This window comes from Prionailurus viverrinus, chromosome D3, assembly GCF_022837055.1.
Source record: "Prionailurus viverrinus isolate Anna chromosome D3, UM_Priviv_1.0, whole genome shotgun sequence".
Classification (NCBI taxonomy): domain Eukaryota; kingdom Metazoa; phylum Chordata; class Mammalia; order Carnivora; family Felidae; genus Prionailurus; species Prionailurus viverrinus.
This window is the reverse complement of record NC_062572.1, coordinates 70,818,725-70,838,244: the sequence shown is the minus strand read 5'-3', so window position 1 is coordinate 70,838,244 and position 19,520 is coordinate 70,818,725. Positions and strand designations below refer to the sequence as shown.

At 41.8% G+C, this 19,520-nt stretch overlaps 1 protein-coding gene and 2 non-coding genes across 5 annotated transcripts in view; 1 reads left to right on the top strand and 2 right to left on the bottom strand.

Moving 5' to 3' along the window:
• Positions 1-626: 626 nt before the first annotated feature.
• LOC125149742 (small Cajal body-specific RNA 18) lies at positions 627-709 on the bottom strand. The gene has a single exon (XR_007146040.1). It is a non-coding gene; the product is annotated as a small Cajal body-specific RNA 18 (non-coding RNA).
• A 77-nt stretch (positions 710-786) lies between these two features.
• On the bottom strand, positions 787-932 carry LOC125149747 (small Cajal body-specific RNA 17). The gene has a single exon (XR_007146043.1). It is a non-coding gene; the product is annotated as a small Cajal body-specific RNA 17 (non-coding RNA).
• Positions 933-1,172: 240 nt separating this feature from the next.
• The window catches only part of ACAA2 (acetyl-CoA acyltransferase 2), a 34,516-nt gene continuing 16,168 nt past the window's right edge, over positions 1,173-19,520 (top strand). The window contains exons 1-3 of one of the 3 annotated variants that reach the window (XM_047828319.1): positions 1,530-1,678; positions 8,106-8,272; positions 11,874-12,002. In XM_047828319.1, coding sequence (XP_047684275.1) covers positions 1,663-1,678; positions 8,106-8,272; positions 11,874-12,002 — 312 coding nt within the window. In that variant the 5' untranslated portion in view covers positions 1,530-1,662. Of the gene's footprint in view, positions 1,679-6,790; positions 6,806-8,105; positions 8,273-11,873; positions 12,003-19,520 lie in introns of those variants that run through there. The other 2 variants (XM_047828320.1, XM_047828318.1) reach the window with 2 other exon arrangements.

Sequence of the window (19,520 nt, the reverse complement as noted above, 5' to 3'; positions counted from 1 at the left end):
AAATTCTGCCTTAAGCAAAGCTGTAAATGTTGATGTCTAACGTGACACGAGCCAAGTGTTCATGGACTTAAGAGTATAACTTAACCCTCTCATCTGCCATTTCACGTTCCTCCATTTTCAGTTACCCAAAGTCACGTGTGGTCAACCAGGGTCCCCAAGGCAGATGATTCTCCTTCTAAGGTGTCAGAAGGTCAACGGTAGCCTAAGGCTGTGTCACAATGTCTAGTCCTTTACCTCACTTGACTTCATCAGGTAGACATTTGATCACCTCACATTATCACAAGATATTTTGAGAGATAAAGACCACATTCAGGTAACTTTTATTACAGTATGCTGTGTGCTATTGTTAATCTCTTACGGTACCTAAATTATAAACTTTATCATAGGTATGTACATATAGGAAAAAAAAAACATAGTATATATAGGACTTGGTACTACTTAGTTTCAGGCATCCCCTAGGGATCTTGGACCGTATCTCCCTCCCCTCTCCCCGTAAGCAGGGGAGGAGTCCCTGAGGGTTCACAGAAAACCTCAAGGCAACCCACGGCAGCTTCCCAGGCATAGGAACCTGGCCCACCCCAGAGCCCTGTGGCTGCGCCTCCACCAGCCTGGTGTCCTGTTCGCCCCGGTCTCAGTCAGCTCTCAGCACACACTCCATCACCTGGTTCCTAGAACTCAGATTGCGCAGTGGTCACGTCATCATCGACCAGGGCTCACAGTTACAGCGGCAGAGGCCTTCCTAAAGCTCCCTCACCTCCAGCCTACCTGCTTCCCCTAATCTTCCGGCTCCCGGTCCCCAGCCCCACTTCGCCGGACACATTTTCATAATCTTTTCAGGCTCCGGGCTAGCGGCGGCGTCGCCAGCAACGGGGCCTGATCATATAAGGAAAATACTGCGAGCTCATCGGGGGCTATATCGGGGACTCGGGGCGTCCCTGCCCTAAGACACTCACTACACTCCCTCGGACGCCAACCTCCCCACCCCACCACCCGCCTCGGCCCGCCAACTGGCTTCCAGTCCTAGGGTCTCTCGCAAACCCAGCGGCCTAGGCCTCCAGCGGTCCGCGCAGCCGCACTCCGCAGCCAGCCAGCCAGCCAGCCCCAGCCAATCCGCTCGTGCCGTCTTCCACGCCCTAACCACCCCCCCCTTCCGGCCAGCGGCGGCCAGCACCCCCCATTCCTCTGGCCCCTTCCGCCTTGTGGCTGTCTCGGCGTCGGGATACCTGGTCCAGTGATGATGGAGATTTGCTGGGGGATGAAGGGGAACGTTAATTACAGGGGCGAGTAGAGGGGCCAGGGATAGTATGGACAGGGTAGAGTCAAATCATCCTCTCGCTTTAGAGGTAAAATCTTTAAAAGCGAAAATGTGAGGGGGAGATGCGCTGGCAAGGAACGCTCTTTGCTGCAAGGCCCGGCTGCTGGCAGAGTTGTGGTTCCCACGCTAATGCGCAAACAGGGTGGCGTGCTGTCTAAACTAAAGGGAGATAAGCTCCCTCGAGGCAGAGGAGGCCGCAGCCCAGCCAGCCAGGCCCGCGAAGTGAGTGAAAGGGCGAGGGCGTGGCTTCGGGGGGGCGCCGCCCTCACGTCCTTAAATTGGGGTGTGGGCGGGCGCCCCTCTGCGTCGCTGGAGGGGAAACTCTGCGCCGCGTCTCGCTCGCCGCCATGGCCCTTCTCCGAGGTGAGCGCCGCTAGGGTCTTATCGGCGGCCAGGGGGTTTGCTAAAAAGCCCAACCAGAAGGGATTGGTCGGGTCTAGGAGAAAACGTGCTTGTAAGGCACTAGCGACAGCAGGGCAGTTTCCAGCTGAGGGCTGAGGACAAGATTTGCCAGCTTCTGATCTTGAAGGTCAATACCGTTCTTTGCGTAGACCCCGCCCCACCCCGTTAGGGGAACTGGGGTGGTGCCTTAAGCACCCGGCGGTCTAGGGCGGGGGATTGCATCGCCGAGGAGCCGCAGCCTCTGACTTGGTCCGGGGTGGGGAAAGCTTATGGGGAGGAATTGATGGTCTCTTAGGGTCATTTCTGCCCCAGTGACCTGCTCCACCAGATGTGTGGTGGTATTCTGTTGGAAGACCAGCTTGCTCCCTTTCCCTTCCATTACTTTAGATTGACTGACTCCAGGAAAGTGCAGTCACTGAGTACATAAATACTAGGGTTATTAACTTAAAAAAAAAAAAAAAAGAATATATATATATATATATATATATATATATATATATATATATGTAAACTGCCTTCTTATAACAAATGGTCACAGTCAGTGGAATTTTAACTTTAAGGAACAAGAAGAACCAATCCCCCAGTTTTTTAACACACATCCCAGTGCTTGGTAGGTGGTTGCTCCCAAGAAGAGTTGTCTCACCATTTGGCTTTGTTGGCAATGTTTGTGTATTCCTTCTAGGCACCTAAGCATGGCTGCCAAATTACTTCAGAAACAAGTGCGTGCTTTTAGCAGCAGTTGTTCTTAGTTTGTTCTGATTGCTCTTTGTAGTTGATCTGGTTATATGAGTTAATATTTACCTAACAGTGTGACAGAAAGGAAGGTGGAGTTAATCCTTTGCTTTCTAGTGGCTTTCCACTCCCACCCCGCACCCCCCATGCTGTCATATCAGCACACCTGGCAAGCCCTTGGGCAACCACTGACCTTTTCACTATCTGGGTAGCTTTGCCTTTGCCAGATGTCTTGTAGTTGAAATCCTACATTATGTAGCTCTTTTAGGTTGGCTTCTTTCACTTTCCAATGTGCATTTAAGCTTCCTCCATGTGTTTTCATGATTTGATAGCTCATTTATTTTTATTGCTGAATAATATTCTGTGGTATGGATGTGCCACATCCATTCACCTACTGAACAACATCTTGGTTTCTTACGAGTTTTGGCAGTTATAAATAAAGCTGCTGTGAACATTCATGTGTAGGTTTTTGTGTGGACGTAAGTCTTCAACTCATTTGTATAAATACAGAGGAGCAGTGATTGCTGGTAATACGGGTAGAGTATGTTTTGTTTTATAAGAAACAGCCAAAATGTCTTCCATAGTGCCTGGATTTTGCATCTGGCAGCAACGAAATAATTTCTTTTGTTCTACATCCTCACCAGCATTTGGTGGTGTTAGTGTTTTGGATGTTAGCCATTCCAATACTTGTATAGCAGTATCACTGTTATTCTAATTTGTACATCCCTAATGACATACGATGTTCAGCGTATTTTCATACGGCTATTTGCCATCTTTATATCATCTTTGGTGAGGCATCTATAAAGATTTTTTGCCCACTTTTTAACGTTTATTTATTTTGGGGACAGAGAGAGACAGAGCATGAACGGGGGAGGGGCAGAGAGAGAGGGAGACACAGAATCAGAAACAGGCTCCAGGCTCCGAGCCATCAGCCCAGAGCCTGACGCGGGGCTCGAATTCACGGACCGCAAGATCGTGACCTGGCTGAAGTCGGATGCTTAACCGACTGCGCCACCCAGGCGCCCCTTGCCCACTTTTTAATTGGGTTGTTGGTTTTCCTGTTGTTGAATTTTAAGATTTATTTGTGTTATTTTGGATACCAGTCCTTTATTAGGTAAGTGTCTTGTAAATATTCGCTCCCAGTTTGTAGCTTGTTCTTTTCATTTTTCTTTAACGTGTCTTTCGAAGAGCACAAGTTTTTAATTTAAATGACATTCAACTTAATCACATTTTTCTTTCATGAATCAGACTTTTGGTGTTGTATTTAAAAAGTTATTGGGGCACCGGGGTGGCTCAGTGGGTTAAGCCTCTGACACTTGATTTTGGCTCAGGTCATGATGTCACGGTTCATGAAATCAAGCTCCCGTTGGAGCCTGGAGAGCAACGTTTGCTTGGGATTTTCTCTCTCCCTGTCTCTCTGTTCCTCTCCCAAGGGCTTGCTTGCGCACGCATGCGCACATGCACTCTCTCTCAGTCTCAAAATAAAGAATAACATTAAAAGTTATCACCAAGCCTGAAGGCACCTAGATTTTATCCAGTATTATCTTCTACAAGTTTTATAGTTTTTCATTCTACATTTAAGTCTATGATCCATTTTTAAAAATGTTTATTCATGTTGAGAGAGAGCACGCACATATGCACACACAAGCAGAGGAGGGGATGCAGAGCCTGATGCAGGGCTCAGTCCCACGAACCGTGAGATCATGACCTGAGCCAAAACCAAGACATGGATGCTTAACAGACTAAGCCACTCAGACGCCCCAAGTCTGTGATCCGTTTTGAGTTAGTTTTTATGAAAAGTTTAAGGCTGTGTCTGGTTTTGTTTTGTTTGCATCTGGGTGTCCAGTTCTGTTGAGAAAATAAGTAAAATTATACACCATAAGATGGCCCACAGGACTAACATAAGTTCTAGTTCCTAGATTAGAGACTCTTCCAGGTTCTTCCTGCCCTGCTTGCCATGTACCAAATACTACAAATGCGGAATGCGGTTGTAACAGACGATAAATTGTCCCCCAGGCTTGTGCTCAGGACTCAGATCTCTGGAGAAGGATCTCCTCTGAGCCTGCCAGTGTAAAATAAAACTCCGATCCACCAAGATCTCCGAGTGCCGCTTGTTTTTTCTAACAGTGATCCAGCCTGGTTCTGTACCAGTTCCAGCGCCATTTGCTGAAAAGACTACCCCTTAATCCATTGAATTGCTTTGTTCCTTTTTCAGACTTTGTTCCCCTATCAGACTTTGTCAGACTTTGAGGTTCTGACCCTTTGTTATTTTTCCTGTTCTTCCGGTTGGATAATTTGTTTCTACCTGTGTTCCAAGTCACTGAATCTTTTTCTTTTCCTTTTTTTTTTTTTTTTAATGTTTATTTATTTGTGAGAGAGAAAGAGACAGAGTGCCAGCAGGGGAGGGGCAGAGAGGGGGAGACACAGAATCAGAAGCAGGCTCCAGGCTCTGAGCTATCAGCACAGAGCCCGACAATGGGTGGGCTTGAACTCACGCACCGTGAGATCATGACCCAAGCCAAAGTCAGACACTTAACGGACTGAGCCACCTAGGCGCCCCTGAATCTTTCTCCTTTTATTTCCATTCTTTTGTTAAGCCCATTCAGTGGATTTTTTTATTTCAGATATTTTTCAGTTTTAGAATTTCCATTTTGATTTATAGTTTCTATTTTTTTTTACCATTTATTATGAGCATATTTTCCTTTATATCCTTGAGCACAGTTACAATAGATAGTTGCTTTAAAATCCTGTCTGTTAATTCTAGCATTTGGGTCATGTTGGGGTTGGTCTCTGTTGATTGTCTTTTCTCTTAAGAATGAATCATATTTTCTCATTTCTTCATATGTGCAGTAATTTTGGATTGTAGCATGGACATTGCATATGAAACATTGTAGAGGCCGAATACTGTTATATCCTTTCCAGATGTGTTGGTTTATTGATTGTTTGGTTGGCTGTTTATTTTTGCAGGCAGTTGATTTGGCTAAACTCAGACAGCAAACTCTGTCTCCCCTGTAGAGGGCAATAGCTCAAATCTCAGTTCAGTTAGCCTTAGCTAAGGTATAGATGCATTGTTAAGGGGTTAGACAGATATTGCTGAGGTATAGATGTGTGGTTAAGGGGTCAGACAGATATTTAGGCAGAGTTTATATGTATATGATTTGGGCTCCCCCTGTGGTCCTCTCCTTTCCCAGATTCATTCTCATTTACCAGTGGCTGTGGTTGGCCATGAACTCAGTTCTCTGAATCGTCAAGCCAGTGAGATTGTGAGTTTCTGAGTTCTAGCCATTCACATAGTGTGGACTGCTTGGCTTCAAGTCGGAGGCTATAAACAGATTGAATGCTCACCCTGTACTGTTCCTTTCTTCCATATCTTCTCCACATCTGCCCAGTTTTGTTCATTCTCCAACGCCTTCAGGTAGTCATTTTTCTGTATTGCCACTGTTATCTGCAGGAGAGTTGGTCAGATAGCATACTAGGCCATGACCACACACAGGCTGTAATGAAATTAGGAAGAAGACATGGGAAGGCAGAAGAAAAATGAAATAAAACACCAATATAAAAATAGGTAGAGGGGTGCCTGGGTGGCTCATTTGGTTAAGTGTCTGACTCTTGATTTTGGCTCAGGTCATGATCTCATTGTCCTGAGATTGAGCCTTGCATTGGGCTCCACTTGGAGCCTGCTTGGGATATTCTCTCTCTCTCTCTCTCTCTCTCTCTCTCTCTCTCTCTCTCCCTCCCTCCCTCCCTCCCTCCCTCCCTCCCTCCCTCCCTCTGCCATTCCCCTACTTGGGGCTTGCTTGCGCGCTCTCTCTCAAAAAAAAAAAAAAAAAAAAAAAAAAAAAAAAAAGTAGAGACTGTTAAGTAACAAGAATTAGAAGACATTTGCAAAAATTCAGAAAGGTATAGTGGCACAGAATAATCTATCAGAACAAAATATTTGTCATACCCTGAACTAATATTCATGGTCTTGTAAATACCTGAATATTCTATCTGTAAAGAACTCATTGGATCTGTTCTAAATTATAGTTGCATATGTTACTCCTAACTCCTAACATTCTTTTGGACTGTGGGTTTCTCAAAGTAGCAATGAAAGGAGAAGGTGAAGTTTTTTTTTTTTAGGGTAGGTTTAATTTGTTCCATGGAAAGATGTCATCTCCACTAATATAAACAGGAGAATTGTACTTAAATAGCAGGAATGGTATAATGTTTGTATTGTCTCAATTCCAGGTTAATATCTTGGCACAAGCCCATTGTTAAAAGCCCCATAATTTCTTGGCAAAATGTGGAAATGTGAGCACAGATTGTTTTGGAGTATACTAGTGTGTACGAAGCGCCAAGCATGAGATCTGTCATGTAGTAAGTGCCACCTGTATGCGTCTCTGAAATATTTACCTTGCAGGATTGTTGGGAAGATTAGATAGTATACGAAAAGTGATAAAGTGTCGGTGCCTAATAAGCGTTAGTGTAATGAAACTATTATAATGGATGTGCCAGTTTTGCATCACCCAACTCTAGTGGGCATCACTTCACATCATCAGAGACTTATGTAACTATAGTAGATTGGAGGGGAGAGGTGACAGTAGAGTGTCTTGGGAAAGGACAGTTTTTATTTTTTTGCACCAGGACATTGGTTGGATTGATAGTAATACCATAAATTTATAGTGCTAGTTTACATTAATACATGTATAGATAATTCCCCTGTTTTCTTTGCGGTTAGATCAAATGCAGGAAATTTTGTTGTATTCTAAGTAGCGCATTTTAATAGGATACTGGCAAACTAGAAAGTCTTTAGAAGAAAGCAGGGAGAACTAATGTCAAATAAAGAAGTGTGGAAAGATGCTTTTTGTTTACTTAGGGAAAATACGTGTTTTTTATCTACTTAGGGAGGGAGTCTTTAGATCCGGGATATTTTACAGGTTAGTAAACTCCAGATCTGGAGGGGATGCCCGTGTAAAAGGTGATCTTTTTTGCCCACTTTATTCTAAGGGTAAAAGATAATAGTTAATATGATTTGGAATTTGTAATGGAGTCATCCTGTGGCTCCAAAAGGAAAGGCGTGTATAGTTCACATTCAAAGCATCATAAATTCTAGAAACTATTTGGGATGCATTTGGGTTGAACTCAGATTTTTGGATTGAAGACTTGGTGAGAGGAGCCAGTTCAGTATGAGGAAAAATCATACTTCAGGTTGTCCGTTCACACAGCGGACTATGAAAGTTTTCTAGCAGAGGAATTTTTTTTTTTCTGTCTCTTGTCAGGAATTTCCTGTGGGGGGCCTCAAACCTCAAAAAGAATTTCTAGTGTGGAGATCGTTGGTTCTATGACTAGGCAACATACTTCAGCACATCAAAGAAACATTTCAGTTTTAAACAAATGTTTCTAGCATCATAAGTCACCAGAGGCTAAGAATGCAGAGTGGATTTATGTTCCAGCACGCACTAGATAGTTCTTGGTGCCAGCATGTAGGTACTGCTCCAACTGATAACCCCTAAGACTGCTTCCAGGAGTGTGACCCGTTCTGTGTATTATTATGCGACAAAAATTTTCAGTTATCTAATTGAAAATGGTGCCTTATATACTAAGGTTTCACAGTGTGATTATTTAAATAAAGCATGTTAGGGACACTGGCTATTCAAATCTCTCCTCATTCCAATAGGTGTCTTCATCGTGGCTGCTAAGCGAACGGCCTTTGGAGCTTACGGAGGTCTTCTGAAAGACTTCACGGCTATTGACTTGACTGAATTTGCCGCCAAGGCTGCTTTGTCTGCGGGCAAGGTCTCACCAGAGACCATTGATAGTGTCGTTGTAGGCAATGTCTTTCAGGTTAGTAGGGCAGAAGGGAGGTGTTCATTCTTGTTGCCGGATGTTATTAAAAAATAATGTCTTTAACATGTCTCGCTGGTGAACTAGTTAATAATAGTTAAAGGTATTTATGATTTAAGTAATCCTCTGACTCTACAAGCAATGGCATTTATAATTCAAAGCCACATATAATTTGGGAGCTATCTGTCTGTCTCATTGGGGTTATATTTCATTGATTCTTAAATATTAGATTCATTTCCTTGACTCATCTCAAGTTAATTGGTTCTCTCTGTATCAACCAAGGAGGGTAGAAAACCCAGTCAACACAACACATCTCCTATGAATTCTTAAATCGTAGGAACTCGGTCAGTATTTTTTGTGGGAAATAAGAAGTTCCTCTACCTTCTGTCTTTCTGTGTTATGGAATACATACTAGGTCATTCATTTGCAGATAATGAAAGCTGTGAATTCCTTCCTGGTGTGGCCAAGAGGTGAGGGCTCCTTTTACCCAGCCTTCATCGGTTTGACAGAAGCGCTACATGGAATGCATTTCTGCTGAGAGTACTGAGGCCCTGTCGCTGTTCTGCTGGCTCAGAAAGTGGTTGTTCCATACAGGAGAGGCAGGCTGAGAAGACTGGAGGCTGCTATGGCCCCCTTCACCAAGTGCTCAGCTCTTAGGGTGGGGATAAGGCTCAGAAACAGGTGTGCACTTATTTCCACCCCCAGCTCTAGAGCCATGACTCAAGAGATTTTGCTTCTACCCAGAACGGGTTTTGTTTGCAGTGGAGGATAGAGGACTTCATTCATTTTTGTGGCAGAATACTATTCCATTGTATGGAATACTGCATTTTGCTTGTCCATTATTCATTATTCTGTTGATCTTAATGTATGTTATGACTTCATTAACATGAAACTCTTGGCCAGCAGCGCTATAACTAGTGCCTGGTTGAAGTCTCTCTAACACGTATTTTTCCCTGCTGTCTTCTACTTAGGCGCACTAGACAGCATTTCAGCACTCTGCTTGGGGTTATTTTGAATAGCACAGTCACCAACAGAAGCCACAAAAATGCAAACACACACACACACACACACACACACACACACACACACACACAAAACCCTTGGCACTAAGTAGACTGCAGAAAGGACATCTGTTTATAACATGAGAGCTAAGACAAGAAGGCCAAGTGTCCCCTTGTTCATCCTCAGCTGGGAAAGTGTGTATCACATTAGACAACTACAATTTTCCTCCACCCTGTACATGTCTGGAAATAACCACAAAAGTGCCACAGGTATTGATTTGGGGGTTACAAATACATTTTAACAATTAGGTGAATTTGCAAGTGTGGAATCTATGAATAATGAGAATCGACTGTATTTTGAACTTCTCCATATGTGTTTTGAGAGGTACTAAAGGTACTAATGTATTGTGTTCTAAGAAATTGTAATATATGAAAATAGCTTTATTATAAGGAATAATTAAATGAGTTCCGGAGGTCAAAAGGTATAAATAAACTTCCAGCTATAAAATAAGTAAGTCTTGAGGATATAATGAACAGCATGATGACTATAGTTAATAATACTGTACTGCATATTTGAAAGTTGCTAAGAGAGTAAATATTAAAAGTCCTCGATGGGAGAAAAACGAACAAAGGCCAATTTTGCTGCCGCTTCTAGTCTCAGGCAGAATTCCTGAGGCCTACAGATTATAACCCTCCTACAACTCCTTCAAGGACTTCCTTTCATGTTTTACCACTATAGCTGTGCTCTTAAGTGTTACTTTCCTCTGATAACTGTAAACACCCTCCCCCCAGGATATATGTTAGCAATCATCTTTCAAACTTGTGGCCCAGTGATATCCATCTAAAGGGTCTCAAGACTAATGTTTTACTAGACAGTAGTAAAGAACCTTACCTTAACAGCAGCTAGCCCCTCAGGGTCCTGAAAGCCTTGCTTCCAAATTCCTTAGAGTCTTACGCTATCCCTGACTTCCACTAACTAGAAGTATATAATCAGTCACTCCTCACAATGCCGGTGCAGCTCTTTCCGCCCACGGGTCCTATCCATGTGCTTTAATAAAAGCACCTATTTGTACCAAAAACGTGTCAAGAATTCTTTCTTGTCTGTTCACTCTCAGCCCCACATCAGTCCTCATCACAAGAAAAAACATTTTTGTAACTGCGTACGGTAACAGATGTCAACTAGACTTACTGCGATGATCATTTTCCAATACCTACAAATATCGAATCCTTTTGTTGTACTCTTGAAACTAATACAACATTATATGTCAGTTACACCTCAATTGAAAAATAAAACAAGAATAATTAGGAACTTTTTTTTAAAAAGGTAAGCTCTGAGTAAGATTTATGGAATGTAAAAAGCCAGAAGAAACCCTAGAGATTTTATAGAACTCCAGGCCTCTCTTAACACATAAGGAAACCTTATGTTTCAAGAAGTTTCAAAGAGTTGAGCCGGGTGATCTATAACAATCCTGGGCTAGAATGCACATCCCCTGACTTCTAGTTCCATGTTTTTTCTCCTGTACTAAGCTCTTCCCAGCAAATCTTGGTGTCAAAAGGGACTTAAAGTCATTTCGTGGGACCACTTAGAGAATACGCTACCAAAAAAAAAGAAAGAAAAAATGTCAGTGGGAATTTGTTGAATTTTATTGTGAAAATTTTCAAACCTATACAAAAGATAAAAGAATACTACAGTGAGGGGCACCTGGGTGGCTCAGCTGGTTAAACATCACACTCTTGATTTCAGCTCAGGTCATGATCTCATGGTTTGTGTGTTCGAGCCCCACATCAGGCTCTGTGCTGACAGTGCAGAGCCTGCTTGGGATTCTCTCCCTCTCTCTCTTTGCCCCTCTCCTGCTCATGCACATTCTTTTCTCTCTCTCAAGAACAAATAAAAAAAAATTTTTTTTAAGAATAATACAGTGAACACCCTAAAATTCCCTTTACTTTGATGGGCCAGTTCTTTACATTTTGTCAAATTTGCTTTAGCAAATTTGCTTTAGCAAATTTTAGCATTTTAAAGCGGGGGAAGCAGTGGTCTAGGCCACTTCTTACTCTTCTGACCAGTTGTTCATCTCTCGCCTTCCTCCATCATCAGGTCTCTGCCTCAGTTTCTCATTACAATCCCCTGAATGTTTTTAAAAGTATCTACTGATGCCTCGCCTGTAGCCTTTCTGGTTTAATTGGTTTGGTTAGGATCTTGAGCATCAGTATGTTAATAAAGCTTTCCTGGTTATTCCAGTGTGCGGCCAAGGTTGAGAAGCACAGCCTTGGATACTTTCTCTGTTAAGGAACATACTATTTTGAGATAACCTATTCTATTTTTAAACAGCTCCAATTGTTATAAATTTCTGTCTTGTATTGAGGACTTAATATAAGGGTTTCTCATACTTTGTTTAAAAACCAACTAACCAAGTTACAGTTTTTATTCAAATAATAAACACGTATTATATAAAATACACGATATCTATATGCATTGCATCCTACCTTAGAGTCCCATAGTTTATAATGTTTGATAGATTGCCAACATTTCCATATATTTTGTCCTGCTTCTTAATGCTGAGATTTACAGAGGAAAGTCTTTTTCATTTCCTTTGTTCCAGAGTTCTTCAGATGCTCCATACATGGCCAGGCATGTTGGCTTGCGTGTGGGAGTCCCACAAGAGACCCCAGCTCTCACTGTTAATAGACTCTGTGGCTCTGGTTTCCAGTCCATTGTGAGTGGATGTCAGGTATGGGCAACGTTTTATTATTTCTCTGAAATTATGTTAAAAACGGTTGGAAGAAATGCCCTACCACAGTTGTAACACTGTAGGTTTTTATTTTATGGTGCTTATTAGAAGAGGTCAATACTTGATTTTTCTTGGAAAAGAGTTCACAGGAAGAAAATAGTTTCTTAAAAGTGATTAGCAGATCTCTGAAGACATGCTAAATGGAATAAGCCATTCGCAAAAGGACAAATACTGTATGATTGCACTTATATGAGTAATCAAATTCATAGAGGCAGAAGCCAAAACAGTGGCCGCTGGGGCTGGGGGGCAGGAGAGAATGAGGAGTTAGTGTTTAATGGGTACTGAGTTCCAGTTTGCAAAGATGAAAAGATTTCATGAGATGAGTGGTGGTTGGTTACATAACAGTGTGAATGTACTTAATGAACTATACACTTAAAATTGGTTATAATGGTGACATTTTTTTTAATTTTATTTTTCACTTTTTAAAATTTACATCCAAATTAGTTAGCATATAATGCAACAATGATTTCAGGAGTAGATTCCTTAATGCCCCTTACCCATTTAGCCCATCCCCCCTCCCACAACCCCTCCAATAACCCTCAGTTTGTTCTCCATATTTATGAATCTCTTCAGTTTTGTCCCCCTCCCTGTTTTTATATTATTTTTCTTTCCTTATGTTCATGTGTTTTGGCTCTTAAAGTCCTCATATGAGTGAAGTCGTATGATATTTGTCTTTCTCTGACTAATTGCACTTAGCATAACACCCTCCAGTTCCATCCACATAGTTGCAAATGGCAAGATTTCATTCTTTTTGATTGCCGAGTAATACTCCATGGTGTATACACACCACATCTTCTTTATCCATTCATCCATCGATGGACATTTGGGCTCTTTCCATACTTTGGCTATTGTTGATAGTGCTGCTATAAACATCGGGGTGCATGTGTCCCTTCGAAACAGCACACCTGTTTATCCCTCGGATAAACACCTAGTAGTGCAATTGCAGGGTCGTAGGGTAGTTCTATTTTTAATTTTTTGAGGAACCTCCATACTGTTTTCCAGAGTGGCTGCACCAGCTTGCATTCCCATACAATGATAACTTTTAAGTTATGTGTGTTTTATCACAATTTTTTTAAAAGCTAATCATGACCTGTTATTTTGACTGAGGGCTTCCTATGTGCCTGACCTATGCTAGATTTACATTGAATCTCTCAATCTTCACAGCCATCCCTTGTGGCAAGAACTATTAATATTCCCATTTTACCGGCAAGGAAACTGATCTTTAAGGTTACTAAGTCATAGAGGCAGAACTTGAACCCAGGTCTGTGAGAGTTCCCTGTGAGGCAGTTTGAAACACTGAATAAAGACTATAAGGCTAGGAAGAGAGTTGGAGCATTTTGGGGATGATAAGAAATGTATTCCTTTGGGAGACGAGTTAGGATGGAGAAAATTGGTTTTTCTCATCCCTCAAACACAACTGTATTGTGATCAAATCACTCGGAACACCCAGCAAACCGATCTGAACACTGTTAGAAGGATCTGCACGGTTGGAAGGAGACAGTGTAGCAGGTGTGAGGTGCATGGAAGTGAATTGGGGGAGAGGAAGATGGCAGCGCCATGGATGGGGAGGAGCCCTTTCCATGGAGAGACAAAAAGGAGAGAAACGGGTTGAGAGTGTGCGGTGTCAGATTCACACAAGACAAAAACCTCTCCGGACCACGGACTGGGGAGCGAGGGGCACTGAGCATCATGTTTTTTTTGCGAACAGCGTGTGGAGCTCAAACTATGAGGTTTTGGAAGTGCGTGACTTTCTCTGGAGTGGAGCTGTGGCCGGCGCTCCTCGGAAGAAGGAGGAAGGGGGCCCTGGAGTGCACAGGGTGTGGTGTGGGGATCTGAGGACATTCCCCTTCCTGGAGTACATTTGCAGGAGGGTATATTGCCTCCCCAAGGACAAAACCCCTACGGGCGCCAGCAGAAGGCCTTTTATAGGAAGGGGACAGACGGCAGATAACTTGGTTGCTGCTTTTTGCAGTGCTGCACCATAGATTGCAGGCACCGTGCAGGCATGAGACTGGTTTTCAGGGACAAAGGACGTCAGACACAGTGTGGAGAGCCTCTACTCCAGGGGAAGGGAGCGGGTCCACGCGGTGCCAGGTCCTTTAAGATTTCCGGTTTTAAATCCCGGCCACGTGCCAAAGCTGTGGTGCATGGAGCCGTGACAGCCCTTGCCCTTCTGCCAGGGCTTCCTGAACAGCGGGTTCTGAGATCCCCTGTCCGGGGACGAGAGATTGGGGTGATGCCATTTTCCCCTTAACACCAACGTGGGGACTTCGGAGAGAAACACGGTGGCCCCCCAGTGGAGGCGGGACCCACTTACACCAAACCCCGCCCCCCTGTGCCTTGCAACTGTGTGTTTACTGGGGCAGCGCAGACTCTGAGCCAGTGCAGTGGGCGTCTCCTCCGGAAGAACAGCACAGACAGTAGCCCACAGGCACCAGATTAGGGAACATGCGGTGCTTCAGAGCATCACCTGCAGTTCTGGTGGAAACAGGGTCAGGCTTACGGTTTTTTTTTGTTTTTTTTTTTCTTCTTTTTAAAAGTTTCTTTTTTTAAATTTTCTTCTTTGGAATCGGGCTTATAGTTTTTTCTTTGTTCGTTTGTTATTTTTCTCTTCTTTTTGGATCAAGCTTTTTTTTCATTTTTGTTTCTTTTTTTGTTTGTTTTTCTTTTTCTTTAGAATGAGGCTTATAGTCTTGATTGTCTCTGGTTTTTTTTCATTCCTTTCCTTTTCATTCACTCATTTATTTATTTATTTTTGGAATCAGGCTTTTGTTTTTCTTGTTTTCCAGGCTTATTTTAACAAACAAATCAAAACATACCTAGTTAAAGGTCCAAACACTCCCCACTGCAATCTAGGAGGAGCTCTGCAGAGGACCGACCAGTGGGAAGGAGCAGCCAAAACGTAACAGCAGAGTGCACACAGCATATGTCAGAAACACTTCTGGAAGGGTTTCTCCTGAAGTGTCCAGGCCTTGAACAGTGTACAACCCCTTTTTAATATAACATCACTCTCAAGTGCAGGAAACTAACAAGCTTTCAAAACATGCAAAAGACAGAAACTTAGCCAGAATGACAAAATGGAGCAATTTTCCCCAAAAGAAAGGTCAGTAAGAAATCACAGCCAGGGACTTGCTCAAAACAGATATAAGTAATATATCTGAACAAGAATTTAGACCAACAGTCATAAGACTACCAGGGGGCTTGAAGAAAGCATAGAAGACACTGTATACAGCCTCCCTGTAGAGATAAAAGACCTAAAAACTAGTCAGGCTGAAACAAAAATGTTGTAACTGACATGCAAAACAAACTGGATATAGTGACAATGAGGGTTGAGGAAGCAGAGGAGAGAATAGGTGATATAAAAGAAAACATTATGGAAAATAATGAAGCTAAAAAGAAGAGGGAAAGAAAATGGTTAGATCACAAAGGTAGACTTAGGGAACTCATTGATTCTACAAAGTAAAATAATGTCCCTATCATAGGAGTCCCAGAAGAGGAGTGGGGGAAAGTGGCAGAAGGTTTATTTGAACAAATTATAGCTGAAAGCTTCCCTAATCTGGGGAAGGAAACAGGCATTCAAGTCCCTGAGGCACAGAGAACTCACCTCAAAATCAACAAAACATTCAGCCCCATGACATACCATAGCAAAACTTGAAAAATAGGGAATTCTGAAAGAAGCTAGGGGCAAAAAATCCTTAACCTACAAGGGTTGGCACGTAAGGTTAGCAGCAGACCTATCCACAGGAAGTTGGCAGGCCAGAAGGGAGTGTCAGGAAATAGTCGATGTGCTGAATGGGAAAAATATGCAGCCAAGAACTCTATCCAGCAAGGCTGTCATTCAGACTAGAAGGAGAGATAAAGAGTTTCCCAGACAAAAACTAAAGGAGTTTAGTTTGTGACCATTAAAGCAGCCCTACAAGAAATTTTAAGGGGGACTCTTTGGAGAAAAAAACCGAGAGACCAAAGCAACAAAGACGAAAGGATCAGGGAACATCACCAGAAACGCCAACTCTACAGGTAATACAATGGCACTAAATACGTATCTTTCAATAATCACTCTGAATATAAATGGACTAAATGCTCCAATCAAAAGATATAGAGTATCAGAATGGATTAAAAAAAAAAGATCCATCTATATGCTGCCTACAGTAGACTCATTTTAGACCTAAAGACACCTGCAGATTGAAAGTGAGGGGATAGAGAACAATCTATTATGCTAATGGAGATCAAAAGAAAGCCAGAGTAGCCATACTTACATACTTACATCAGACAAACTAGGTCTTACTTATTCATTCACTCCATTCATTTCCAAATGATTATTTTTGAGAGAAAGCATGAGCTTTCTCTCAAAAAAAGGCAGAAAGAGGCAGAAAGAGAGGGGGACAGAGAAACTCACGCAGGACTTGCACTCACAAACCATGAGATCATGACCTGAGCTGAAGTTGGACACTTAACCGACTGAGCCACCCATGTGCCCCAAAGACAAACTAAATTTTAAAACAAAGACTGTAATAAGAAATGAAGAAGGGCATTATCATAATTAAGGGGTCTATCCCTCAAAAAGATCTAACAATTGTAAATATTTATGCCTTCAACTTGGAGACATCCAAATGTATAAGTCAATTAATAACAAACATAAAGAAACTCATTGATAATAATACCCTAATAGTAGGGGACTTTAACACCCTACTTACGACAATGGACAGATCATCTAAGCAGAAAATCAACCAGGAAACAATGGCTTTGAATGACACACTGGACCGGATGGACTTAAAGGATATATTCAGAACTTTTCATCCTAAAGCAGCAAAATTCACATTCTTCTTAAGTGCACATGGAACATTTTTCAGAATAGATCACATACTGGGTCACAAATCAGCCCTTAGCAAGTACAAAAAGATCAAGACCATACGTGCATATTTTCGGATCCCAACACTATGAAACTTGAAGTCAACCACAAGAAAAAATTTGGAAATCCCTAAATACATGGGGGTTAAAGAACATCCTACTAAAGAATGAATGGGTTAAGCAGAAAATTAAAGAAGAAATTTAAAAATACATGGAGGCAAATGAAAGTGAAAACACCACAGCCCAAAACCTTTGGGATGAAAAAGGCAGTCCTAAGAGGCAAGTTTATTGGAATTCAGGCCTTTGTCAAGAAGCAAGAAATGTCCCAAATACACAACCTAACCTTACACCTAAACGAGCTAGAAAAGGGATAGCAGAGGGTGCCTGCGTGGCTCAGTTAGTTGAGTGTCTGACTTCGGCTCAGGTCATGATCTCACCATTTGTGGATTCGGGCCTCGCATTGGGCTCTGTGCTGACAGCTCACAGTCTGGAGCCTGCTTCAGGTTCTCTTTCTCCCTCTCTGTCTGGCCCTTCCCTGCTCACACTCTCTCTAAAAAATAAATAAATATTAAAACAATTTTTTTCAAATTAAGAAAAGTAACAGCAAATAAAGCCTAAAGGGAAAAGGAAAATAATAAAGATTAGAAGAGAAATAAGCAATATAGAAACAAACAAACAAAAAATACAGTAGAACAGATCAATGAAACCGGGAGCTGGTTCTTTGAAAGAATTAACAAAATTGATAAGTCCCTAACCAGATTTATGAAAAAGAAAAGAGAAAGGACTCAAATAGATAAAATCACAAATGAAAGTGGAAAGGTCACAACCAACACCACAGAAATATAAATCATTGTAAGAGAATAGTATGAAAAATTATATGCCAACAGACTGGAGGAAATGGAAGCAATCTAGAAGAAATGGACAAATTCCTAGAAACTCACAAACCTCCAAAACTGAAATAGGAAGAAATAGAAAATTTGAATACACCCATAACCAATAAAGAAATTGAATCAGTAATCAAAAATTTTCCAACAAACAAAAAGTCCTGGGCCAGATGGCTTCCCAAGGGGATTCCACCAGAGACTTAAAGAAGGGTCAATACCTGTTCTTCTCAAACTGCTCCAAAAAGTAGAAATAGAAGGAAAACTTCCAAACTCATTCTACAAAGCCAGCATTACCTTGATTCCAAAGACCCCACTAGACAGGAGATTGATAGACCAATATCCCTAATGAACATGGATGCACAAATTCTCAAGAAGATATTAGCAAACCAAAATCAATAGTACATTAAAAGAATTACTCACCATGATCAAGTGGGATTTATTCCTGGGCTGCAGTGCTGGTTCAATATTCACAAATTAATCAATGTGGTATACCACATTAATAAAAGAAAGGATAAGAATCGTATCATCCTGTCAATAGATTTAGAAAAAGCATTTGACCAAATACAGCATCCATTCTTGATAACAGCCCTCAACAAAGTAGAGATAAATGGAACATACCTCAACATCATAAAGGCCATATCCAAAAGACCCACAGCTAATATCCTCAATGGGGAAATGCAAAGAGCCTTTCCCCTACAGTCAGGAGCAAGACAAGGATATCTGTTCTCACCATCACTATTTAATATAGTACTGGAAGTCTTACCCTCAGCAATCAGACAACAAAAAGAAATAAAGGGCATACAAATCAGCAAGGAAGAAGTCTAACTTTCACTGTTTGCAGATGACATGCTACTCTGTGTCGAACACCCAAAAGACTCCAGCAAAAAATTGCTAGAACTAATACATGAATTTGGCAAAATCACAGGATATAAAATCAATGTACAGAAATCTGTTGCATTTCTATACACCAATAACAGCAGACAAAGAAACCATGGAATTGATCCCATTTGCAGTTGCACCAAAAACAATAAGCTACCGAGGGATAAACCTAACTAAAGAAGTAAAAGGTCTGAAAACTATAGGACGCTTATGCAAGAAACTGAAGAGCACACAAAGAAATGGAAAAGCATCCCATGCTCATGGATTGGAAGAATAAACATTGTTAAAGTGTCCATACTACCCAAAGCAGTCTACACATTTATGTAATCCCTATTCAAAATACCACCAGCATTTTTTGCAGAGCTGGAAAAAACCATCCTAAAATTTGTATGGAACCACAAAAGACGCTGAATAGCAAAAGCAATCCTGAAAAAGAAAAACAAAACTGGAGATATCACAATTCCAGATTTCAAGCTATATTACAAAACTATAATGGTATTGGCACAAAAGACAGTATGGTATTGGCACAAAAACAGATACAAAGATCAATGGAATGGAATAGAAGACCCAGAAATGGCCACAACTATATGGTCAACTAATCTAAACCAAAAAAGGAAAGAATATCCAATGGAAAAAAGACAGTCTCTTCAACAAATGGTGTTGTTGGTAAAACTGGATGGGGACATGCGGAGGAATGAAACTGGACCATTTGCTTACACCACATACAAAAATAAATTCAAAATGGATGAAAGACCTAAATGCGAGACGGGAAACTTTCAAAATCCTAGAGGAGAACATAGGCCATAACCTCTTTGAACTTGGCTGGAGCAGCTTCTTACTAGATGTA